Consider the following 25730-nt stretch of genomic DNA (forward strand, 5'->3'; position numbering starts at 1 on the left):
AGGAACTTCAGAGGCTGCCTTGTCCCGCTCTTTATTTTACAGTTGGGAAAACAGAAGCTCAGAGAGGTTAAGTGGCTTGCTGTCAATCACAGAGTGAATTATTTGGAGATCCAGGACCAGACCTGTGGTCTCTTGAGTCTGTCCAGTGCTGTTTCCCCAGGACACAAGCCCCTGGAATGTCCACTTAGTGCCCTGGTTTCTCAGTATGGTGTACACGTCACGTGTACCCAGGGATCAGGAAGGCTTTCTGTTTCATACACATATGATCTCGATGGGGCCAGATACACATTGCATTCAACTGTTTCTCGACCGCACAGAAATTGAGAACTTGCTGTGAGCCTCGCATTAAGCAACATGCTTCTGTGTGTATCTGGATTTTTGTAGATGGGCTTTAGGTAGGAGTGTCACTGGCTAAATCCAGTGCTGTTTTTGATTGATTGACAAAAGAGGTTTGCAGGTTGTAAAGATCCATAGTCTTCATACTATATATTTCTGTACTGCTTCATGGTTGCAAAACATTAACCTTGTTCTACCTTCCTCCAGAATCATGGCCACGTCCTCACCTACTACCTGTGCCACTTAATCCTCTGAACCCAATGAAGGGAGGGGGAGATTGAAAATATGGCCGTAAACATCACCTTGGGGCACTGGGTCTAACAGAATATCAGCAGTTATATTTTTCCTGTGGTGCCTCAAAAATGAAAGGTGGAAAATACCCCCAAGAATTTCCCTTCAGTCTCTGCTGGTGCAGAGCCTGCCGCCCGTTGAACCACAGGTTTGGTTCAGGGAAATGTAAGTTTGGTTGGTGCAGCATCTATCTCCTGTGGTGGACGTCAGCAGGAAGATGCCTGGGCTGCTGGATGTGACAGGTGGGCTGTTCATTTAGCAGATGCTGCCTAATGAATGCAGCGACCCAGGCAAACATCAGAAAACCAGCAGAGCTCAGCATACATCTCTGTAGGGGTCTGCAGAGCGGGCTTCCTCTTCCCCAGAGGCCCATCCATAACTCCAGCAAGAGACGGTGCAGCCACGGATGGTCGGTGGGCCTTCAGACATGGGATTGGAAGGCCTGGAAGAGCTCCCATTGTGTGTTGGTCTGTCCCACTTCATTCACGTAACCAATTCCTATAGAGCACCTCCCGTCTCTCAGGCACTGTTCTAGGTGCTGGAATACAGTGTGGAGCAAAATCAGGCAGGGCTTCCCTCCGAGAACTTCCAGTCTCGTGACAGGTGGAAGCCGGTTCTAGGTCTTTATTTTTAGATTTTCAAGAAAGAAGTTTCCACACAATGAGCTTTTCTTCCATCACACGCAGTCTTTCCTGTCATTTTTATCCCTCGCTGCATGGTCAACCTTTTGCTCACATCTTTCCCTTTTCCCCCAGAGAAGCAGCGTCCTGAGGCTGTAATGAGCATGGCGGGTGGGAGCCTGTCCTAGACAGAGCCCTGGGTAAGCAGACGTTCCCTCCTCCCTCCCTCTTCGGTGCCCCAGCAACTCCTAGGTACCCCTTTTTCTCCATCCCCAGGTGCCCAGGGTCCCTTTTTACAATAAAGTAAGGCAGCCTGCATCCTCCCAGTGGGCATCCCTGAGTGCGCCATGTCCTTCTTGGGGGCCTATGAGCCCTGGATGTCTGCAAAGCTCCAGGAAGAAAGCCGGCTCATTAGGTCACAGTGATGTATCGGTAGAAAGGACAAATATCCAACTGAATCTCCCAAGAAGGATGGCCTTTAAAAGGAGGAGACATATTAGGCAAATAAACCTCTAAATGATGGAACTTCAGGCACAGAGGAGTAGGGTAAGGGTGTTTAGGCAGCCTGGTGAGATTTGGGGGAAGAGCGCCCCTCGCTCCCACTCTGCACCTGGGCTTAGTTTGCCCTGCCTCTCAGGCTTACACAGACTGGGCTCATTTTGCCCTGTGACGGGGTTTTTCATACAAGTGCTGTGTTTGCATCTACCTAGGTGCACGTATGTCCGTGTCTGCTTGTCAGGTCACTGTTTACCTTAGGTGCATCTGTGTAACGAATCGTGGTCCATCGGCCCTTTTGAAGAACATCATTGTTCAAAGCACCTGAGGTGATGCTCTGCTCACATGTCCCCATCATCCAACCCCAGGGGGTCACACTCGTCTTTTCCCACCACTCCGTTCACACCGGGCAGAAGAGACGAGATACTGCACATAGACTATCCACAGGCTGCAATTTGGAAAGGAAATAGGGTTCATTTTCTTGACACTATTTTTCACCAGTTAAAAGTGGTAAAAATTGCCTGTGGGACTCTGGAGAAATTATGAAGTGTTAATTAGCAGAAGCTCTATGTATTTAAAATATATGGCATATTTAAATAATTATTAAATTAAACCTACTTTGCAGAGTTGAGAAACCATCTGGTCCAAAAAATCTGAGGAGTTGAATTTTGCTGCATATATTAAGAGAGGTGTCTAAATGCTTCTGGAAATGGTCATTTTGTGTCACTTTTAATCCCTTAGATATGGAAACTGAGGCACAGGAAGGAGGAGGTGACCTGGCTGTGGTTACCTCCTGGGCTATTCTAATTGATGTGTTTCCATCTCCCACAGTGGAGGTTGAAAGCACTCCTCATGTCCAGAGGGTGTGTTTAGAATGTGAATGAATTACAACTGTGGTTGTTCCTTAGAAGTCACATATTTCACACTTGATCCCAATGACTCGTGACTCTTTGGGCTTGCAAGTGAAAAGCAAACACCCCCCTGCCATATTCTGCAGAGACGAGGAGGACAGAGCCTGGAGACCCAGTCCAGTCACAGACAACTAAGTATTAGTGTGTCTTTCTTTGGACACATCCCACCCTCTTGGGCTCAGTTTTCTCATAGGTTTAAAGACGTGGGAGGGGAGGGTTGGACTGTGTATCAGTCAGGGTCTAACAAGGAAAATAGGAACTTCTTCAAGTATCTCAACAGAGGGAATTGAATGCAGGATAATTACACAAGTAATGGAGGAGCTGAAACAGATAGGGTATGAGAAGGTAGCCCCGAGGTTAGCCCCAGTGGGATGTCTCTTCCTCCTCGAAGCTGGAGGGAGAAGGGGAGGAGGGGGTGTCATCCCAGCCCAGGGGTCAAGGCCACTCTGTGGAAGCTGGAACATGGGGGCCTCTGGGGCAAGAGCTGGGGCCGTGGAGGGGATGCTACTTGAGGCAGAGAATGAGGGAGGAAATGCTCTGGCATCTTCCCCCCACCAATCTTGGGTCAGTGCCTCCTACTGCCCCCAACCCAGCAGGAAGCCAGATGACGTGGAGCCTGAAGGCATCGGCAGGGAAGGATGAGAAATGGTTAGGCTGGGAGCAGCCCAGGCCAAGCTGCTGTTGAAGTCCCTGTAACTCTGACGTTCAATGAGAGAGAGAAGCTCAGTGTGTCCTCAAGGGTGCGCCGATGGGAAAATCAGGCCAATAAGGCCACACTGGTCTTTAATGAGACTCCCCATCCCAGCATCAGAAACAAACCTTCTCAAGGTACACCTGCCTTGTTCTGCGCTGGGCTTGCTTTATGGGGGGAAAACAAGGCAAGACTTCAGGGAAGGTGTTTGTGGGTGTGGGGAGGAGGGGTAGGTACAAGAGGGGGAACGGAAGAGAAAGAGGAGACAGAAAAGGGTTCATACCTGTGGGTGGAGAGCTGAACCCAAAGGCAAAGGGGTCAAAGGGCCTCACCCATGACCAGTGATGGTCGCTGTCTGTGCAAAACGATGCTTCCCATCATAAAATAATTCACAACAGGGCCGTGTCCACATCAGGCTTTTCTAGAATGTTTAACAGATTTTCATACAAGGCACCTTTTTCATGGAGTGTCTTCAATCAGTAGCTGTCAGACTGGATTGGCTGGACATCCCCTTGCCTACGGTGTTCTCTTCCCAAAGAAGGGAAGTGGTGTTAGCTCTGTCCTCAGCTCGGGACAAACCGCTCACACAGATGTCAGCTGTGGTGGAGTTTGAGGTGCTAACAGTCCCCCATCTCTGGGCTTCAGGCTCTTTACCTGTGAAGTGAGGGGTTCTCCCAGCCCTGCACTTGGGACCTACCCCAGTCCCTGGCAGACAGGGGCAGGAAATGGTCCTTCCACCAGGCTGGGAATAGGACACTCACACAGCCGTGTCCCAGGAGGTCTGAACCGAGAGCACGGCTGTGGCTCAAGGGTGGACTAAGTAACCGGAAGCCCTTTGTAACAACTCCATGTTTTGCATTTCCTGTGAAACGGGGAGTGTGCAGAGCTCGGCAACGCTTCCCATGAATCCACGCTTCTCTGCCCGCTGCCCTCAGGCTTCACGCGCTCTCCTCTCCGGCTTCCTTGAAGGGCTTCCCTCTCGTTCTCTCCCCACTTCCCTTCGTGTCCATTCTGCATTACGAAGCCCAAAGGACCAAGGAGGTGAGGCAGGCTCTTGACATTCAGGGAGGGAAGGCTCGTGGGAGGCGGGGGGAGAGCTGGGGGCACTCATGCGTTAGTCATTTTTGTCCTGACTCATATACAGAGATGAGCAGTAGCTGGAAAAGATGCCAGTTTGGTGACAAATGAGAGGTCCTGGAGCTGAGAAGAGGGAGAGAATAGAAAGGCCTTGACCAGGGGAAGAGGAGACATCTGGCCTGAGCCAGGCTGCAGAGGCAGGGATTCATGTACTGCGTTGGGGTGGAGAGGGAGGGCCTGTCTGTTGGGCTGGGCTGGGCCTTTCATGTAGAAGGAGCGGGAAGATGGCACCTCAGTGCCAGCCTGAGGGGCTTGAAAGCCTGTCCAGAAAGAAATGGCATGGTGCCACCCCCCTGCCCCCAGCCCACAGCAGGTGCTGGAAACCAATCCCCACATTCTTTCTGACTGAAGGCAGAGGAGGACTCAGGCTCTCCTAGGGCAGCGCTGCTGATCTGTGGGAGCTGGTACATGGTATAAAGCCTGGGGACCATCTGGCTACGGACAAGAAGACATGGATGGTTTTTGTGAAGCATTTTAGACATATAACCATGGGTGTGGATTGAATTGAAGGAGCAAGTGCTGGAGAAAGAGATGAGTGGGGAAATGAATGTAGGGAGATTTCAGGCCAAGGGACATCTGTATCTTCTTCTGCCCATTCTTACATTGGACTTGGTGGACCAGCCTTTTTTGTTTTCATTTTTAAACCTAGGCCCTTTTATGGGGTAAAGCTCCTCCACCCCCACCCTCATCTGGGGCATCCACGTAGCCGCCTTTCCTCTCTTGTCTAGCAAACTGAGCTTCTAGGTACTCAGTCATGGAAGAGCTCAGGCTATGTCAGAGGCACATTCTTGCCTTCTTTTTGGACCAGGTGCTTTTCACTCCATAAAAACATTATGGCAAAAGTACTGATGTAGGGACTTCCCTGGTGGTCCAGTGACAAAGAATCCGCCTTCCAATGCAGGGGACGCGGGTTCCATCCCTGGTCGGGGAACTAATATCCCACGTGCCGTGGGGCAACTAAGCCCGCGCACCACCACTACTGAGCTAGCGCGACTCAACGAGAGAGCCCGCGTGCCGCAAACTACAGAGCCCATGCACTCTGGAGCCTGCACGCCACAACTAGAGAGAGAAAACCCTTATGCCACAACTAGAGAGGAGCCCGTGTGCCGCAACGAAGAGCCCACACGCCACAATGAAAGATCTTGCATGCCTCAACGAAGATCCCGCGTGCCGCAACTAAGATGCAACACAGCCAAAAAAACAAAGAAAATAAAGAAAATAATTAAATATTTTTTTAAAAAGTACTGATGTAGAAGTCTCCTCAAGTTCATTGAAATTAGAGAACTGGGATTCTGTCATCAAAGTTTCCATTCTCCCAGGAATTGTTCTGGGCCCTTCGTAAGCCAGAGATAATCTGGTGTTTTGTTTGTTTGTTTTTCCATCCAAAAAGATGAAACCACTTCTTGGTTGACCCTGTTAGAGAGTGATGAACTGGAGCAGTCAGAAGCCATTAGCACTGGCCCAGTGAGCTGCTGTTCAATTTAGAAGCATCGGCTAAGCCCAGGGAGACGTATCATCAGAGGTCAAGGACTTGCATCCACTCTTCATCCTGCAGCTGAAAGCTGGGCTCCTTCGCTGCCACGGTGGCCCTGCATGGTGGCTCGCTGCATCTACAAATTCTGAGCTTTTGGGTTTAGGGGTCTCCTTTGCCATCGTGGTGCTGCTGATGACAATAGGCTCTTATACCCTCGCTGCTCAAAGCATGGTCTGTAGACCAGCAGTATCAGCCTCACCCAGGAGCTTTTGAGATATGCACAATCTCAGGCCTCACTCCGGACCCGCTGATTGAGTCAGCATCTGTAGGTCAGCAAGATTCTCAGGCAATGTGTGTGCACTTTAGCATTGGAGAAGCCTGAAACAGCTGGGGCGGCCGCAAGTGTGAAATCAAGGTGTCAGCAGGGCTGAACTCCTGCCAGAGCTCTAAGGGAGAATCTTTTCTTTCCCCTTCCAGCTTCTGGTGGCTCCTGGTGTTCCTTGCCTTCTGGCTGCATCATTCAGATCTCTGCATCCATCTTCATGTGGCTTGTAAGGACAGTTGTGATGGGACTCAGGGCCCACCAGGATAACTCAGGATGATTTCATCTTGAGATTCTTAATTTAATTACATCAGTAAAGATCCATTTTCCAAATCAGGTCACATTCGCAGGTCCTGGGAGTTGGGACATGGACCTATTTTTTGAGGGGAGGGGCCGCTGTTCAACCCCCTGCAGACCCATCTGGAACATTCCCAGGCAGATGCTTCCAGCCCCTTGCCATAGCTCACTCTCCGCAGCTAGTCCAGCCTGGCGTTCTGATTTAGCCGTACTGCTGAACACTGCCAAATAGTTCCAGCGTTACTGATGCCTTTTCTACGACAGACATTGCCCTACATGTTTCACATGGACGAATCCATTTGATTGCAACACCCCCTCAGGGCTGCTACTGTAATTACCACCCCCACTTTACAGATGAGGAAACTGAAGCTCGGAGTAGTTCAGGAACTCGCCTAAGCTCTCACAGCTACTAGAGTTGAACTTGGCCTACAAACCAAGCAGTCTGCCTCAGAATCTGTGCTTTTTACCATATGCTTCACCATTCAGAAGCATTATTAAATGCTTCAGAAATTATGGAAGGTTCAAGAGGTGGAGGAGAGAGATGGCACCAGGACTCTTTGTCCCACTGCCCAGGGAGGCTGGGCACAAAGAAGGCCAAGATCCGGTGTGGGCCCTCCTGCTCCCACCACACAGTGCCTGGAGGTCGGGGGACCCCCAGTTGTTGGTGCCCGGAGGATGGGGAGCACATCTTACTCAGCAGTGAGTGACTGACACAGCGCCTCCCATCTGTGTCAAAGGACCACATGCATAGCCATGGCCGGGGACATTGCTCGGGGCAGGGATTGCTGGGGACTCTCTCCGTGGACCTGCCAGGATGGATGCTCAGCTCTCTAGAGGGCACGGAGCTGAGTCCTGCAACCCCAAGATGGGGCTCCAAGTCAAGGAGAGCCAGAAGCAAAATCCAAGAGTCCAGGAGGGGCGAGAACCACAGGGGAGATGTTGCCACCTCCTGGTGTGCCTGGGTGAGCAGCCCAGGGAGCATACAACCGGGCTTGAGCTCTGAAGGCCCACGTGCATGCTGTGTGTTTGTGGGGGGCACGAGGGGACAGAGGCAAATGTGCCCTGGACAGGTGCATGGTTTCATTAGGATGCTGGCAGCTGAGCCAAGCTCTGAATCCCTCATGAAAAGGCCACCCAGAAATGCAGGTGAGACATTCTCATGAGAGAGGTACTGCTATGGCCGCCATTTAGAAATGAAGCACACAGTGCCCAAGGTCACACAGCTGCTCAGTCCCTCACCCCACAGCGCAGCATGGGCTCTGGAATGTCAGGCTTACGGCAGGGCAGCACTGAGCACAGTGCCCGGGCATAGCGGGCACTTAAAAAAAAAAAAAATATATATATATATAGATTCCACCCCAAAACCTTTTTAATTTAACACTGTATAGGTACACGTTTCCATGAGACAGCCTGCATGGCTAAGTGCCTTGTGGGTGTTTACCATTAAAGAAGGTGCTTAGGGCTTCCCTGGTGGCGCAGTGGTTGAGAATCTGCCTGCCAATGCAGGGGACACGGGTTCGAGCCCTGGTCTGGGAAGATCCCACATGCCGCGGAGCGGCTGGGCCCGTGAGCCACAACTACTGAGCCTGAGCGTCTGGAGCCTGTGCTCCGCAACAAGAGAGGCCGCGATAGTGAGAGGTCCGTGCACCGCGATGAAGAGTGGCCCCCGCTTGCCGCAACTAGAGAAAGCCCTCGCACAGAAACGAAGACCCAACACAGCCAAAAGTAAATAAAATAAACTTAGAAAAAAAAAGTTTATAAAAGAAGGTGCTTAGATGAGTATTTAGTATGGTTTCATCACTTGGCACTTTTGATCTGCCTCCTGCCTTGGGCTCACACATGCCATTTGTTTACTAACCAGCATGTGAAACCTCATTTAATTTGCTTTAACTACCCTTGCTTTGAATGCTGAGAGTGGGATCTCCCCTTGCATTCATCCTCGTTATACCCTCCATGATTTTCTGCCTTGGTTTGCAATCTTTTGCCACCTTCATTTTTCCCAGACTGAGAGACTCACCCCTTTCTCTTGAGTTCCAAGCTTGACTGCCAAGAATCGCCAGAAGCCCTTCCCAAGGCACAAGCATGGTGATGGCTGGATACAGCCTTCTGTACCTACAATAAATGTCGGGTTGAGAGGGTCAGAGAATTAGCAGGAAAAGCCCACACCCAGTCCAGGCATTCTCAGCGGTGGCGCAAGCTGCATCACAACCAGCAGTGCAAGCTCTAGACTACCTGCTCAGATGGAAAAGTGGAGCCCACCATTTAAAAATGCATAATCAGCCCCAAATCTACCTGTGTCTTTAGTACAGAAATGCAGCAGCAGACATAACCTGCCTAATTTTATTAAGCTCAGTTTCACAGATTCTTTGACATTCCCTTGAGAACATTTGATGGGGCAGTCAGCCCAGATGTACGCTTGATGGCAAGATGGAATCCAGACTGTGATTTAAAGATTCAATTGTTACACTGTCATAGACCACATGAGGACTGATTGAATAGTAGCACGTAACATTTATTGAGCACTTATTATCTACCAGACCCTGTGCAAAGCCTGTCCTTACATAAATTGCCTCATATGGTCCTCTGAGGAGGTACTGTTCCTGTCTCCACTGTACAGATGAAGAAACTGAGGTTTAGAGAAACTAAGTAACAGTTGGAGAGGTGCAGAGCTGGGATTTGATCCTGGGCCCTTAATGCTCTCCAGAGCCTGGATCTTAGCGACGATGTTGCATGGTAGAGCCAACTCCCTGGGCTCTTAATGTAATGAGATAGCTTTGGACTCCTTTTGAGTAATTTACCATCCCATCCCATCCCCACTCCCTGTAATAGTTCTTAATTTTCTCTCTGCTTGCCTTAAATCTCTCTACTCCCAACATTGGGAAAACGCAGGGCAGATCCCACAGGCAGATCTGGGAGGGTTCTTGGAGTGAGGATATAGGGGGTTGGCCTAGCACTTACTATGTGCTAGTCCTTCTGGAGAACACTTCCAGCCATGGATGTTTTCATTGGCTCAGTGAATCAGAAATCCAGGTAGTGGATCTATTTCCATTTTGTCTCATCTTGATGTCTTTTAAGTTTGGCCTTCTCATCCTAGTCTGGTTCTGCCTGATGACATTATGGTCCTGTTTCACAGAGAAGGAAGATGCCCCCTCAGCAGAACATGGACGTATACTGTTTGGGAGCCGGGCATGTCAGTCTGCCTTGCTCTGTAGATCTTGGGACAGCGTACCTGGCAGAAGCAGGATTGATAGCCAACAAACCTCGTCTGCCAAGGATATGGTTCATTCTATTTGACATAGAGGACACAGCATCCAATAGCTGTTCCCTGGACTTCTTGGCTGGAGGTGGAGTTGGGGGCAAGAGTAGTCCTGTCACATGAAGGACAAATGCTATCAGATTAGGCCCCAAAGCAGAATCAACTGTTTTGTGTTTGAATTTGACCAAGGTGAAACTTTTCAAAATATGGCTCCATTGGTTTTTGGGTACAGTCTTTCCTGAAGGCAAAAGGTAGATGAGATGACCGCTTAAAAGTACCTGTGACTGGATTCTAGGACAGCCTGAGGTGTGGAACAGTGAATCAGAGGACGTGTCAGTTCAATTAGACGGGCTTTTTGATGAGCTTTCATCCACATAGTATGCAAGTTTGGCTGACCTCCTCACTGAAAAGACTGAGTATTTGAAGGCTGAGCCCAGCCATCCTGCTAGTTCAGGACTGTCTCTGCATCACCAGGGTTTCCTGAATCCCCCTTTCTTTCATTTCACTGAACGCATGAAGTCCGCATGGTTTTGTGACTGGTGGCAGGGTTACCTGGCAAGTGTGTTAAAGCTCATGCTGGTGCATCGAGGTTGAGACCTCCCTGGAACCCCGTGGTTCACGAGCCTGTACTGGAACACTGTCCCCCACCCCCAGTGTTGTAATGATCTATGTACGTATCGCTCAGTAATGCGACGATCCCCAATAGCTCTGTGATCCTGGTCAAGTCACTCCATTTCCTGAGCCTCAGTTTCCTCACCTGAAAACCAAGATGATGGGCCCTTCACCGCAGCACTGATGAGAAGGGCTGGGCACGGCTCCAATACCTCTTTGGGTTTAACAGCCCCAATTTTTTGGATTGAATAATGTCTTCCTTCTTAGGCCTGCAGTAGTCAGGGGGTTAAAGGATTCTTCCAGCCAAGGGGGTTTCCGGAGATGGACAGAGGGAGACTCTCTCCTTCCTCCTTTTCACTTTCTTCTTTGAAACGATTTTCATCCTAAGTGGTCACAGCAGTTAATACCTTATGCAGAACTGTGGAAAATTCAGAAGTACGTGAAGAAGCTGATGATAAGCTTCAGCCGTAATCCCACCACCCAGGGGCGTGAGCTTTCTCTTTATCCGAACAGACCAGGCAGGGTGCGGTCCGGTCCCTTGTTCAACGGTCTCCATTTACTCTGCAAAGTAACAGCAGCAAGGCCTTGACCAGCTCCTCCTTCACTTCTGGAAGTTTCTTTCAGGTATCGGTGAGTTTGGGTTCTGACTTTAAGTCTCAGGTTTGAAGCAAATGCCATGCTGTCCTTGTCTGGAGCTGACCTGTGGGGCTGGGGGCCTGGGGCTTTAGAGGCTGGCACCACCCAGGGGGTGGCTGTGCCCATGGCAGCAGTGGGGACAGCTGCGGAAGGACCACTTGCCATGTCTTTCTGCTTCGGGCTTGGGGTGCGAGTGATACAGACCGTCGGCTCCTGTCTGCACACCTCCCACTGAAGTGGCAGGAGACAGGCACTCGGCTCCCTGGTGGGCTCACGGGGCTGAAACAGATTTTAACAAAAAGTCAGACAACTAAAGCATCCTCTTCGAGACCTTCTGTTCCTTTTATAGCTACAAGGAACAACCCACAGAAAAGTGATTTCATACTCCACGGGTGACATATACATGGTCTTCAGTGGGACAGGAAAGAAAATGACCTGTGACAGGGAGCGTCTTTCATGATTTGTGATCCCCGGCTGCTCTCCTAGGAGGGTGAATCCCAGCAGAGTCTTTGCTGAGTAGTCTCAAGTGTGAGGGTGCAAACTGGAGATGCCCAGAGGGAGTTCCAGGGCTCCCCTGAGCGGGGAGCTGAGGGTCCTGCAGTGGGGGGGGGCAGAGAAGGAGCTACTGGAGGGAAGAGGTGAGAGGGATGGATAAGGGGTGGGGCTGAGCCAAGGGTGTCTATTACCTTCTCCTCCGTGTGGCCACAATCGGTGCTATATTGTGGAGTTGGCTTTGTTAGAGTTCCAATCAATTACTGGAATTCTGTCTCAAAATAGGCAAGAAGAACAGCTGCCAGAGCAGGCCCAGCCATTTGGGTTACATAAGAAAAGAACATGTTATTTTAGAGGAGGTGATTTAGGCTCTAGGGTGCCTGCCACGCACGCCCCATTATCACCTTACTCTGAAATGGGCTGCTCAGGGGTCTGTCTCCCCACGCTGTTCCCTGGACTCCCCTAGGGCCTTTCTCACCTCTGGGACCCCCGGGCCTGGGCAGTGCTGCTTTGCTGAACCATCCTAACTCCTCCCAATTCACTGTTAGTTGAGCTTTAGTTCAAGTAACATTTATTCAGCAGCTACCTGGCACCAGGCCCTATAGCAACACGAGGAATAGAGAAATGGCAAAGACACAGGCCCTGCCTGCTAGGAGCTCATGGTAATAGATTGTTGCTGTCGGATTATAAGTGGAATGAAAGAGGAGGGTAGCAGTGATGGGAGAGCGTGAGGGACAGGGGTGCGGAGGGAAGGCTTCTGGGAGGAGAGGACAACCTGAGCTGAAGGGAGATGATGGCAAAGAAGAAAGAGTGCTCCAGGAAGAGACGAGCAAGGACAAAGATGGGGACCAGCCTGGTGCCTTCTGCGTCCTGGGAATAGCCCCCAGAGCACCAGTGATAGGCAGGGAGGGTGGGGGCAGGCGCTGGGAGGCCCATGGGGCTGTGTACCAGCTGAGAGGGACTTCATTCTTCAGGGTGCGGTCCTCCAGAGGAAGGGAGTGGCCAGAGAGAGAAAGACATGATCCCCGGTCCCCTGGTCGGGAATGGGTTGGTTTGAATTTCCAACATGGGCCACGCGTTTGGTTTAAAAGAGCAAAATCAGAGTTAAATTTTTATTTGATAAGTATAAAAAGGATAGCTGTCACTTTTGTAATACAGTCTAAATTTTACTAAATTGGAAAAAAAGGTGCAGGAACACTGCCCCAGGTGGTGGGGAGCCATGGATGAGTTGGGTGGGGGGGATACAGGGCAATGACAGACATGAGCCAGATTTGCATTATAGTGACTCTGGCTACTGATTGGCTGGAGGGTATGAGAGAGGAAAGGCTAGGCAGAGACCATGAAAGGGATGGGGATGACACTGGCTTGATTCAGGGCGTGGCACTCTGGGTGGGGAGATATTTAGGACACAAAACCAGAGAATTTGGTGACAGAGTAGGTACACAGGGCATGAAGAGGGAGGGGTCAAGGCTGCCTTCCGGGGCCCTTGGTGGGTGGCCAGCTGGGTGGGGGGCAGGAAGGAGACGCTGGCTGGAGGAAGGACGCTCTGGTGCAGGGTTGGCCAGAGTGATGGTCTGCTCCGACGGGTCATTTTCAAGGTGGCTGTGGGACATACAGGTGGGCAAAGGCCACAGTCTAGTGAGCAGCCGGCTAGGGCTGAAATCCAACTCCTGCCTTCCAGCCGGCTTGGTTGCACACTGAGAGTAGTGAGCAGGTGGCCCCGGGGTGGAGGGGGGCGCCTCCCAGGAGGGGTCTGGCATTCTCATTACATGGGGCACCCCTTGCTTCTCAGCTCTGCCCACGGGGCCTAGGTGGCTGGAAGCTTGGGTGAGCTCGCCTCTTGAAGCACATGCTGGGGAAGCCAAAGACTCAGTGTATCATGATCCTGGCCTCAAAACCACAGCAGGCACAGCTCAGAGGGTTCTGTCAGGCCAGGATCCTCCAAGGCCCACCCAGGACCACAGCTCTGCCCCAGGTGCTGGACCCTCCTGAGTGGCCCTGGTATCAGACCTCTTTTGCTGATCTGGTACCTTTCCTGGCCCTGCCCAGCCTGACTGCAATCAGAGATTTGACAGATTTGGTAACACAGGAGAATGTTTAAAATAATGCCTTTGCCTACAATACCTCTCAGGGCTATTTTCATTGTAATCAGGGGTTAATGCTATAACCCAAGGAATGGAACTCTAATGGTGGAATTTCAACACTGATGGAGATCAGGAGGGAATTATTCAGCATTCAGTGTATACTTATCTGTGGGACAGATGTCTCTCTTCTTACCTGAATGGCATAGGTTCCTTCTGGGGACAAAAGTTTAATTCTCTCAGTGGACATAAGAAATAGCTCAGACTCTGAAAATCCAAGCCTTAACAGGGACGGGACAACCTCACATCTCTGTGGCAGGGGTTGTTGGTGAAGGGGAAGGAGCTGGAGCTTCATGCAAGACAACTTATCTGGCTGCAGGATTAGTCTTTAAGGTGGGTCAGTGGCCACCCATAGAAAGAAGAGCATCCAGAGGTATGTCAGCAAACCCCGGCAGGGAGGGTTCCCATATTGGTAGGCAATAGACAGAAGCAGCGTTAAGTGGTGGCAGTGACCCTGTTCTAGCTAAAAACGAGGCCCATGGGAGGAGAGCCCTAGCTGGCAGCTGGACACGTAGAGCATAGAGAAGAGCTTTTGGAAGCGACTGCCAGGTCCCTAACTAGAGGCATGACCACTGGGACCGGGCTCAGGGGCCCTCTCAGCACTGGAATGCTGAGCCCTGAGTACCCGGCAGGGCTGAGAAGGCAGCTGTGCCTCCGGGGCCACGCAGCCTCTTGGATTCCCTCACACACACTGGACCTGCTGAGATGAATTCTCCTTGCCCCTCCTGGGTGAGACTAGTCTTCCCAAGTGCTCCTCTCTGGGCAGTATGGGGTCTGGGGTGGAGCTGAGCTGCTGATGAGGCAGGACAGGCAGGGCCAGGCCCTCAGAGCTACGGAGGGGGTGGGTGTGGGAGTGGGGATGGGACACTGGCTCTGGGTGAGACAAGCATCCCTGGGTCTAAACAGGCACCCAAGTGAAAAAAAAAAAAAAAACCTATCACTTGTCTTTTTTTTTTTTAAAGCATTTTGATGATTAACTCTTTGATGACTTTGGTCCCCAGGAGTTTTGGACTAGTAACTCACCCTTGTTAATAAGACATTAACAACTTTACATTCCTCCTTCAGTAGTACTTTATGACCTGTTACCCAGGTATTAGCTGGGGCCTTTCTTCCGCTTGAACAGTAGGTGACATTGTCTTGAATCCACCAATTCATGGTCTGTGTAACTTCGAAACCCTCCCACTTTCCTGGGGTTTGAGATTCTTCGGGCTTCTTCTGCCTCTTTGGGCTGCATCCAAAAATCAGTCACACCAGCATCTGGGAGTTTGGTAGCTGTTAGTGAAGTATTTTGGGGGGTGTCAGGAAGGGGCCAGTCCCTTCTAGCCCAGCAGCATGTGCTCTCTGGGCTTGCGCGGAGTTCCACATTCTGTTCCCTGCACTGGACAGAGCAGCCGCCCTCCTCTGGGCTCCCCTGGCCCACACTCAGCAAAGGGATTTCCCAATTCCTCTCTTTGAAAGGAATTTTGACCCTGATTGTAAAGACAATGAAGCTTTCTTTACCTTTTTGTAGACATAATTTGCTTTTAAAATAAAAAATTCAGCGTCAGTTCATTTTCAAGAATTTCCCAGCAGTCCTTAAAATAAATCAGCACCTAATGGTGCTGCAAAAACAGGGTGAAGAGTCATGGTGGTGCAGACAACACCCTGATATCTGTCGTGTTTTGTGTCTTCCAGTTTCTACCCGGATGTTTGAGATCCTGTAGATGCAATCAGCGACCCCGGGAGTGGAACGGAGCGTGCAGGCTGAACGCTGAGAAGAGGCAGCCTGGGGCAGGGCTGCTCAGGCCTCCTGGTAATTAGTCGGTAGTTTTCAGTGGTGATGGGGGGGGTGAGACACACTTTTTGATTGGGTCCATCTCACCAGGATGAGCCTCCAGACACTCAGGTCATCGCCACAAACTCCCCCGATCCTGCTGACTCAAGAGCTACCATGTGCAGCTAGAGATTATCATGCTAAGTGAAGTAAGTCAGAAAGAGAAAGACAAATACCATATGCTATCACTTATATATGGAATCTAAAATATGTCACAAATGAACCCGTCTACAAAACAGAAACAGACTCACAGACATATAGAGATCAGATTTGTGATTGCCAAGGGGGAGGAGGAGAAGGAGAGGGGTAGGCTGGGAGTTTGGGGTGAGCAGATGCAAACTATTACATTTAGAATGGATAAACAACAAGGTCCTAATGTATAGCACAGGGAACTATATCCAACCTCCTGGGATAAATCGTAATGGAAAAGAATATTAAAAAAGAATGTATATATGTCTAAAACTGAGTCACTTTGCTGTACAGCAGAGATTGGCATAACATTGTAAATCAACTACACTTCAATAAGAAAAAGAGCTACCATGGAATCAGAAGGACCTTAGAGGTCACTGGTCCAACCCCGAGCAGGGCAGAAGCCCCACTATAGCATCCTGTAGTCACCCTGACTCCAAGGAGAGAGCTCACCACCTAACGAGGCAGCCAGTCCCATCTTCTTGTTACTGAGCAGCTCCTGCTGGTGGAAGGCTCACCCTCGCACCCTTGGATAGAATCTGCCTGCCTGCCTGCAATAACCACTCGCTTCCTGGTTCTGGCCCCTGAGGCTCTAAGGAATCAGACTAATCCCTCTTCCACATGGCAGTCCAGCAGATATTTAGGGACAATTGGAGTGGAGGAATGCAGGATCTGGGGCCAGAGACAGACCTGATTGAAATCTTGACTCCACTGTTATCTGTGTGATCTTCAGCAAGTTAGTTAACCTCTCTGATTCAGTTTTTTTTAATCTGTAAAGCTGGGACAATAATATCTGCCACATAGAGTGGTCCTGGGAATGAAAATAAATCACAAATAGAAGTTGCTTGGTGTTATTCCATCACCAATTCTCTGACACCAATTGAATGTCCTACCATTCAACTCAGTTCTGACACTACCCTGAGTTAAAAGGGCACATAAGAAAAGGCAAAGTCATGGACAAGGCTCCGCCCCCTTCAGAGGCCAGCTACAGGTGTGAACCCCAGGCCATCCGCACTTCTGACCAACTTGACTGTAAATTTGGGGGTTCCCACAACCTCCCTTTCAGTTTCTGTAATTCCCTAGAATAACTCATCGAACTCACTGAAAGCGCTGTAACTGCAATTGCAGTTTTATTATAAAAGATCCAACTCAGGAATAGCCAGACAAAAGCAGGGTAGGGTCTGGGGGTTGAGGGCGTGGTGCAGAGTTTCCACACCCCCATCCAGCCCAGCAATGGGCTCACCAACCAGGAAGCTCCCCCAGGCCTCGCTGTCCAGGGTTCTTTAAAGGGAGTGTGCATTATTACCAGGCACAACTGATTCAATCATTTGCCACTTGATTGAATGCAATCCCCAGCCCCTCTCCCCTCCTCCCTCTGTGGCTGGGACGGGGGTGAAGTTCCAGCCCTCTAATCATGTGCTTGGTCTTTCTCAGTGGCCAGTCCCTCCCTTGAAATATCTAAGTGCCCACCATAAGTCACAACATTTGCATAAAAACTCAGACTTGGTGAAAGGGGCTCATGATGACTAAGAAAAGACACTCCTAATGTCTTTTGGACCTTTTAGAAATCCCATGTGTTTTTGAAGCTCTGTGCCAGGAACTGGGGCCCGAGGCCCCATATATTCTTTATGACGCCGCACCTGGCCTCACAAGCGCCGGTATCCTGTGATCTTCAGCACCCTGCTTACCCCTTTTTTTGTGTGATCTCCCAGTTGACATGTTCCCACTATCTGGTCAGAGAACGAGGCATTCTCGTCAGTCTCTTTCTGGATTTTCTTTTTGTTAATATAGTTCAAGATTGAATTCATTTGGGGACTAAAACATGTAATTACAGTTATTTGGTGTGCACCTGTTTACAATTGAATCATAAGCCTCTCATTACTCGAGTTCCTCATGCTACTATGATTCTAGCCCCTAAACAACACATAATAAGAGCAAATGCTAATAGCACTTGCTATGCACCAGGTGCTTTTTGAATTACTTCACATACATTAACTCACCCAATCCTCACAACAACCTAAAGAGGAGTTAAATAGTTGCAATCCCTGTTTAATATATGGGGAAACTGAGGCACAGTGAGGTTAGGTAACTTGCCCAAGATCACACAGCTAATAAGGGGCATAGCTAAGATTTGAACTCACGGTCTGGTTCCAGAGTCCTTGCTTTTAACCACTAAGTTGTGCTGCACACAACTTTGACCACCTCCCAACATTTTGGGAAGGGAAAGAAGGAGCACAGAAGAATGCCTTTGGTTCACAAAGCCGAAGAGTTTGCCCAGGAGGCCCCAGCTGTCGTGGTGAGGGAGTCAGGGCTTCTGTTTTCTACCCCCTCCCCCATCGGAGCACCTCTGGAGCAGCCCTGTGGGGCTGGGCTGTAACGAGTGAAGGCAGGCCTGGAGGTTCCTGTCCATCAGGCCTGGAAGGTCTTCGTTCCTCATGCTTCGTGGGCCAGAGCTACTTCAGAGACTTCACAGACTGATTCCTGGGAAGTGCAGCCTCTCCAAAGGGAAGAGAGAGGACCAGCTTTTTCCTGCCTGGATTTAGTCCAGGAGGGTTCAGTACCAGGCTATGCTGGTCCCAGAGAAGCTGACAGCTCAGGTGGTTCTGGAGCTAGTGGGATTTGGCGCTGTGAGGAGCACAGAGATCTCCACGCCCGCATCCAGTGTATCCATTGGGGGGTTGCTTGTCGCTATTTTTAAAATAACATCAAAGATTTGGGGCTGTGAAGGTGCCAAAGAGAATTAAAGAGGACGGATGCAGGGGGGCGATGCCTCTGGAAGAATTTTGGTCTGCAGCGGTGTCTGCCCAGAAGAATCTGGGTGGTGACCCCCTGTCTGCATGGCTCCGATGCATTCCCATTATGTTTGACCTTGCGGTCTCTTCTTTCCTCCCAAGTTCCAGAGATGAAGCTGTTTGGGAGCATCATGGGGGTGAAGTATTCTTAACTCATCCCACGTGCACGGGATTGGCTTGAAAGCACAAGGCAACAGTCAGTAGGTCATACGTGCTCTTTGCAGATGTTTCTCTTTCAGCATTTGGCTTGAGGAAGAGGAACTGGGGAGATGCAGGAAGAAGGTCTCTTGCTCCAGGAAACCTAGATCCTCCATCCTTCTGCCTTTTCTACATGAGTCTGTCTCTCTCCATATAGTGTCAGAACTAGAAGGGGCCCCAGAGGTCCATTCTGTCCACTCCCCAATTTAGGGATGGGGAAAGTGACACCCAAAGAGGGAAATTACTCACCCAAGTCCATGAACTAGAGAATGCCAGAACTGGGGCAACATTGTAGATGCTGACTTTTAGTCCAGAGCTAATTCAACCAGAAACGTCCCTGATGGACTCAATCACTCTTCACTTAGATGAAGACTCTGCCTTTACATGTCACTAAGTACAACCTCAAACATTCTAGCAATCTGCCAAATATGTCTCAAAATATTTCTTTAGAGACCGTTGGTTTGTTTGTTTTTGGCTGCCACTCCAAGGTGACTCCTTCTTCCCTCCTCCATCCTCCATCCCATCGACATGGCTGGTAAGGGTGGTGCTAACTGGGGGAGATCTGGTGAGGGCTTTCACAAGGAGCTGACTAATTAGTGATGGAATTAAGATCAGAGGTCATGGTTTTGTAAACTTGTAAAAGCAGGTGGTGGTGGCACTTGGAGCCCTCTTGCTGCCCCAGGTCAAGTGTGTGGTGGCAGCTGGTGAATACAGTGGGAGGAGGAGGCCTGGACAGCCATGGGAGGCAGTGCCCGATACTAGTGTTAGAGGCTTTGTGCCATCTTGGCAGTCTTGCTAGAAATGGCCAGCACCTGGAATGGATGCCTTCTGTTGCATGATACAACCACTAACATCTAGCCAGTGGTATTTCAATCCGGCTGCCCATTAGAATCACCCAGAGAACTTTTAAAAATCCTGATGCTCAGGTCACACCCTGGACAAATAATATTAGAATCTCTGATATCAGTATATTTCAAAGTTCTCCAGGTGATTCCAACGTGCACCCAAGATTGAGATCCCTGCTCCAGGCCAAGGTTTCAGAGCTTCAGCTGACCCTTGAAGGACCTTGTCCATGTGTCTTCCCTTGAACTTGTTACTTGCCTTCCCCAAAGGAGAATGCAAATAATAATAATAAAATCAATCAATCAATCAATCAATCACCTGAGTGTTCTGGGCTGATGGGATGGACTCCCACTTCACATGCCTAGTGCTCCCGCCCACCTCACTCAGAGGAACTATAAGGTGGAGGGTAAAGTGTTGACAGAAGATGGAAGAAGAGGTCACAGACAGCTCATGGACAACAAGAATATGCTTTCCTGGTTGTCAGCAAGGCCTCTTTCGTAATGAGCTGTTGGCTGGAATGAAGGCTAAGGCTTGGGCTAACAGGATCAGCTGAGGGGTCAGAGCAGATCAGATCTGGGGAGGCCAGCAGCTGCTCTGAGAGAGCAAGAGAGGCTCCACCTCCTCCTGGAATGGGAGACCCCAGAGGCAAAGTGAGGGAGGGTCAGGTTAAGGATGAAAGCCAGGTGCCCTGACCCCAGGTAAAGCTCTTTCGTTGGTATCTCCGTACTTGTGTTCAAAAACTAATTATTGTTCAGTCAAGGCACTTGCCTTCTTTTGCTGAGAAGGGGGTCAGCCAACTGGGAGAAGGCTGAAGCTCTGTAAGCCTCCACCCCCTCTGGATGTTGAAGGGGCATAACCCAGATTTGAAGGCCTAGCAGTGCTGATACAAAGGGAGGCTGTCATGGCCAAAGTCCCACAGCTGGGAAGCAGAGGCTGAATGGCGGCCTCCTTCTTAAGAAGGGCTCCAATATGGCCATAGAAGCCATTCCTTCATTCATCATTCAGGCATTTAAAAAAGCCTGCTTGAGTAGAAAAAATATATGGCTTTTCCCCAGACCAACTTTCCAAACACTGCCCTAGCCCGCCCTCCAGGGACCAGGTCAAGAGATACGGGCCTCTGGGCAGCCGGGCAATGTGGTGCCCTTCAAACGGTGTTTATTCTTTTACTGTTTCTCAATATTTATTTACTGGGGTTTAGGAGAAACTTATTTTCCATTAATAAAAATTGCACACCTCTTTTAAACTTGGAATAAGAATCTGATTCTCCAGTGAGACATGTTTTACAGAAACCGATTCACCAATAATTCTTTTCCAGAGACCAAAGTCAAAGTTGTGAAGAAAAGCACTGCCCACAGCGTTTCCCGCTTTGTAGAAGTTACCCGTTCTCTTTTCAGTTTTGTGGATTTCCCACCGAATGTTTTTAGGAGGCTTCTTAGAGGGTTTACATTTTAGATCAAGTACGAATTCCCAGTGAATAGCTTTACACTGTGTAGATAAGCATCACAAGATGCCCCCAGAGGTTTGCAGGTCGCGCTCGCCCTGGAGGACCAGTCTACTTGAACCCGAGTGTGGCCGCTGAAGCCGGGCGGGTCAGGAAGGGAGGGGCGGGGGACCCCGAGCCGGTGACATATTTTCACTTCGTTGGACGCCCTACAGGCCGGCAGCCGCGGCGCCCAGCCCTCCACTCCGCGGCCCCGCTCACACCCTCCAGGGAAGAGCCGCCTCCCACCGCGAATCTCCCCGAATCCAAGCCCTCTGCCTTAGGAAGCGCGTACCCCGACCGGGAGTACCCTCCTTTTTTTCTCTGCAGGGTTCCAGGAGTGGACTGTAGACCCACCAGGACAATGAGTGAAGAGACTGTCCCCGAGGCCGCCTCCCCGCCGTCCGCGCAGGGGCAGCAGTACTTCGATCGTTTCTCTGAGGACGACCCCGAGTACCTGCGCCTTCGCAACCGTGCAGCGGATCTGCGGCAGGACTTCAACCTGATGGAGCAGAAGAAGCGTGTCACCATGATCCTGCAGAGCCCGGTGAGTGGGGTCCGCCCCCGGCGGGGCGGGGGAGGGGAAAGGAGGCCGCAGGGGGTGTGGCGAGGGGGGGGGCGGGACGCTGACTCAGCCGGTGAACCTGAAAGATACAAAACTCCGCTTCCGCTGGCTCAGGGTCGGAGCAACTTTCAGCTCTCTGAGCAAGATGCTCTGGCAACGTGGGTGTGTGAGTCTCTCCCTAGTCACTGGCGGAGGGCAAAACCTGGTTTATCAGCAGTGGTTTGGCTCGGTGCCGGGAGGAGGTGGGTCTGAGAGACAGGAGCCCCACCTCAGTTTCTTGTGCCCCTTCTGAGCCTCGCTTTCCAGTCTTCCTTTCCCTCTTCACCGAAAGCTGTAGCAATTCGAGTAAACCAGGGGCCACCGGGGGGGCGCCACGTGGGAGCTTTGGGGCTCCCTTTTCTGAACGCCACAAAGAACTCTGTCCTGGCAAATAAGGCTTTGAAACCCCCAGGAGGTGGGGGAGAGGAGGGCACAGCGGGCAAGACCGTTTCACCCAGCCGTGGCCGGAGTCTGGAGGTCAGTTGGCGCCTGCCTGGCATGGACACAGAGCTCTTCCTTGAGGCAGGTGGTGCGTTGAGAAGGATGGAGGGTGGGCCTACCGGACAGTGAAGCAGGAGGGTGGTGCAGGCCCTCGGAGGAGGAGGAAGAGCGGTGTGGACAGAGGCAAGGGGGAGTCCCAGGGCAGTAAAGCTGGGGGGTCCGCAGGCAACAGGGCATGATCGTAAGTGTTGGGAAGCTCAGGGGTGGAGCTGGCGTCTCCAGATACTTGCCAGGATGAGATCTGCCTCAGCCACTCCCCGGCTTTTCTGAGACCCTGGTTGAGAGCACACAGTGAATGCTCGGGCCTCACAGAGGAGTGCTAAGGGGGATGGCCCCGAGGTCTTAGTGACAGGTGACACCATGTTGGGAAGTCTGGAGGAAAATGGCAGGTGCTAAAAACGTTGGGACGACAGAAACTCTGAGGGAGACTAGAAGGGATGGCGGGTGTGGTAGGAGAAGTGGCAGAGTTAGTACCAACCCAAGTTTGGGGGCCTGAAGGATGGGACTCTATTCTCAGGCAGGAGATGGGGACAGGAGGAGGTCATGCTTCTCCTGTCCTTTTGTAGATTCCCCAACACCTAAGTGGCTCCCTATTTCCTCCTGAGTGTTCTCTGCTGCCACCTGGTGGACAGGCATGCCCTATTTGTGGCCTGAAAAGCCAGACTTAGGTAGCAGGACATCAGAAGTGGAAGTGACCTCTGAGGTCATCAAATCCTGAATATGAAGATACTGAGGCCCAGAAGAGCCATCGGCCTGGCTAACGGACAGGAAAGATGGCATACTTTTTCATTCAATTCTGCTTTTTAAAAAGTCTTTTAATTACTAAAGTGAAGTCCTGCCATGTCTGATGGGGTGGGGGGTGGGGTCGTGGCGGGAGGGGGGTCTAGGCTATCCCTGAGACACAGGAAGGACCTGGAGTCTGGAGTATTGCCCATGAGGCAAAGGGAACAGGATCCATTCCCAGCATCTCCTTATTGCTCCCCACACAGCAGTCTGGGGAGGCTCCTGAGGTCCCAGTGGGATTGCCCGGTGCCCCCTGGGACCCCGATATCCCACATGTGGCCCTGGCCTAGCTGACCCAAGGGCTAGGGGTGGGCACTTGGAAGAGGGGCCCTCCGTCTCCCACATGAGGCACACTGGGAGGACCAGCGCCTCGGGGGCCTGCTTCAGTCTTTCAGGGAGGAGCTGGAAGGCCTCATCCAGGAGCAGATGAAGAAGGGGAACAACTCCTCCAACATCTGGGCCCTGCGGCAGATCGCGGACTTCATGGCCAGCACCTCCCACGCAGTCTTCCCAACATCTTCCATGAGTACGTGGGGAACTGGGGAGCTGCCAGGAGCAGAGGTGGGGGAAGGGGGGGGAGGGGAAGGCGCAGTCAGAAGCGGCTCGGTTGCCCGCCTACGCAGTGAGCGCTGCAGCAGCAGTAGAAGACCTGGGGGAGCTGCGCCACAGCCAGAGAGAGACCTGCCTCTGCTTCTGATGCTGCTGCGATTTAAAGACCCCAGGAGGATTATCCCTGATGCCCAGAAATCGGAGGGCAGGGGGTGGTGGAGACTTAAGGGAGAACCTAGTTCGGGGTCTGCTGGGGGCGGGCGGAGGGTGACACAGTGTCACTGCAGGGAGAGGCAGGGCGGCCTATGTATGATCCCTCCACCCCCACCCCTCATAAGCGGCTTAGCATGGAGGGAAGAGCTTTGCCACTCAAGGTCCCTTGCACGGCCGCTGCTTGAGGCCCAGGAGTGGATAGTGGAGAATTAGGATTCTGCTCTCTGTTACTCGAGCTATGGGCACAGAACCGAAGAAAATCCTTGTGTCCTTACAGCATCCAGCCCTCAGGCTGATCTTCCCTCAATCCCCTGGCGTCACTCCCTTGGAGATGGAGTTGGGGGGGCAGATGGGAGGCCATTGGAGCCATTGTCTCCTCCCCCACTGGACAGGTCAACCTGACTCCGTAGACAAGGCCAAGAGCAGCCAGGGCTAGGCACGAACGCATCTTCCTCGGCTCTGAAGCTCTGCCCACAACCTTTAAGAAACAGACATCGAAAAATACTTCCCCTCAGCAAGATGAATATAGGATTATAGTTGAAAATTAGGAAAATAGTTGAGAAAGGGTAATAAAAATTACTGTACTGTGTTCTTACAACCAAGAAATTACTATTATCAATATCTTGGTGTATATCCTTCCAGCCTTTTTCTCTTAACATATACAGACTATGCCAAAAAAAGTGGAATTGCATTATACATACAAATTTAATAGCCTTAGCATATCTTGACTAATTTTTCACATAATAAAATATGGTTCTATTGCATAATTTTTGGTGGATGTACACTCTTCTGTACATGGCTGAATATGCCACAGTTTATTTAATCAGTTTCCCATTTTTGGACTTTTAGGTGGTTTCCAACTTTTTGCTATTATGAATGACAATGCAATAAACATCCTTGTAAATAAATCTGTGATTATATCCATGACTATTTTCTTAAGATAAATTACTAGAAGTAGAATTGCTAGACTGAATTATACGCATGTTTTAAAGGCACCAATGCATAATGCCAAATTACCCTGGAGAAAGATGGAATGAATATACATTCCTACCAGAAATGCAAGAGTACCCATTTCCTCCACCCTGATCTGTAGTCTGTTTTACCATTTGTTTCATCCTCATGATACGATGGGTGATGAATAGTACTTTGTGTTTTAATCTGCACTTATTTGATTACTATAGAGATTGAATATATTTTCATATACATATTGGGCATGATTTTCTTTTTGTAGTAAATTGCCTGTCACATCCTTTGCCAATTTTTCTACTTGCATATTCTTTTCTTACAGATTTAAAAATCATAAAGTAAGGCTAGTTCCCTACTATCTGTCAGATACATTGCAGATTTTTTTCCAGTGTCTCCTTTGCCTTTTAATTTTGTTCATGATATTTTTGTGTTGTAGAATTCTTTAATTTCCATGTAGTTGAATCCATTATTATTTTCCTTTGTGTTTTCTGCTTTTGATTGCATACTTAGAAACACCTTCCCTATGTTTTATTATCCAATAAAATACCCTTAATTATTCATTTGCCAATTTTTCTCAACCATTGTTTAAGTTGATTCTTTAAAATAACTTTAGAAGTATTTTGTCAGGTCTCTCCATCCACCTCAAAAAATTCCTTTTGGGATTTTGATTGGGATTACATTAAATGAATAGATTAATTTGGTGGAGAATTTATAAATGTACAACTTTATATTAGAATGTAAACTCCATGGCAGGGAGGATATATGTATGTTTCGTTCACTGTTAGAGTAGTGTCCTGGACTTAGAAAAATAGCACCCGGCATATAACAGGTGCTTAAAAAATATTTGCATGAATGAATTTTAAATCTTTTCAGAAATGATGTGTGTCTTCTATTTATTTAAATCTTTTAAAATGTCCATCAGAAAAGCTAGTAGTTATTTTCTTATAGTCCTTACTAATTTCTTGTTAAGTTTATCCTGGAAATTTTATGTAACTTTGTCATTTTAAGTGATTCTCCATTCAACTTTTTTTCTGGTTATAGCTGTCATCTAGGGAAATCGTTGGAGATATATGTATTTATATACTATT

General features: G+C 49.9%; 1 protein-coding gene and 1 long non-coding RNA gene across 2 annotated transcripts in view; one reads left to right on the top strand and one right to left on the bottom strand.

The window, feature by feature from the left end:
• LOC309611685 overlaps positions 1-25730 on the bottom strand; it is a 732894-nt gene that overhangs the window by 143189 nt on the left and 563975 nt on the right. The window lies entirely within an intron of this gene.
• The window catches only part of ADD2 (adducin 2), a 112810-nt gene that overhangs the window by 46104 nt on the left and 40976 nt on the right, over positions 1-25730 (top strand). Inside the window, exons 2-4 of the mRNA XM_082356344.1 lie at positions 15386-15503; positions 21357-21573; positions 23302-23440. Coding sequence (XP_082212470.1) covers positions 21391-21573; positions 23302-23440 — 322 coding nt within the window. The 5' untranslated portion in view covers positions 15386-15503; positions 21357-21390. The remainder of the gene's footprint in view (positions 1-15385; positions 15504-21356; positions 21574-23301; positions 23441-25730) is intronic.

This window comes from Balaenoptera borealis, assembly GCF_965194805.1.
Source record: "Balaenoptera borealis genome assembly, chromosome: 15".
NCBI classification, from domain to species: Eukaryota; Metazoa; Chordata; class Mammalia; order Artiodactyla; family Balaenopteridae; genus Balaenoptera; species Balaenoptera borealis.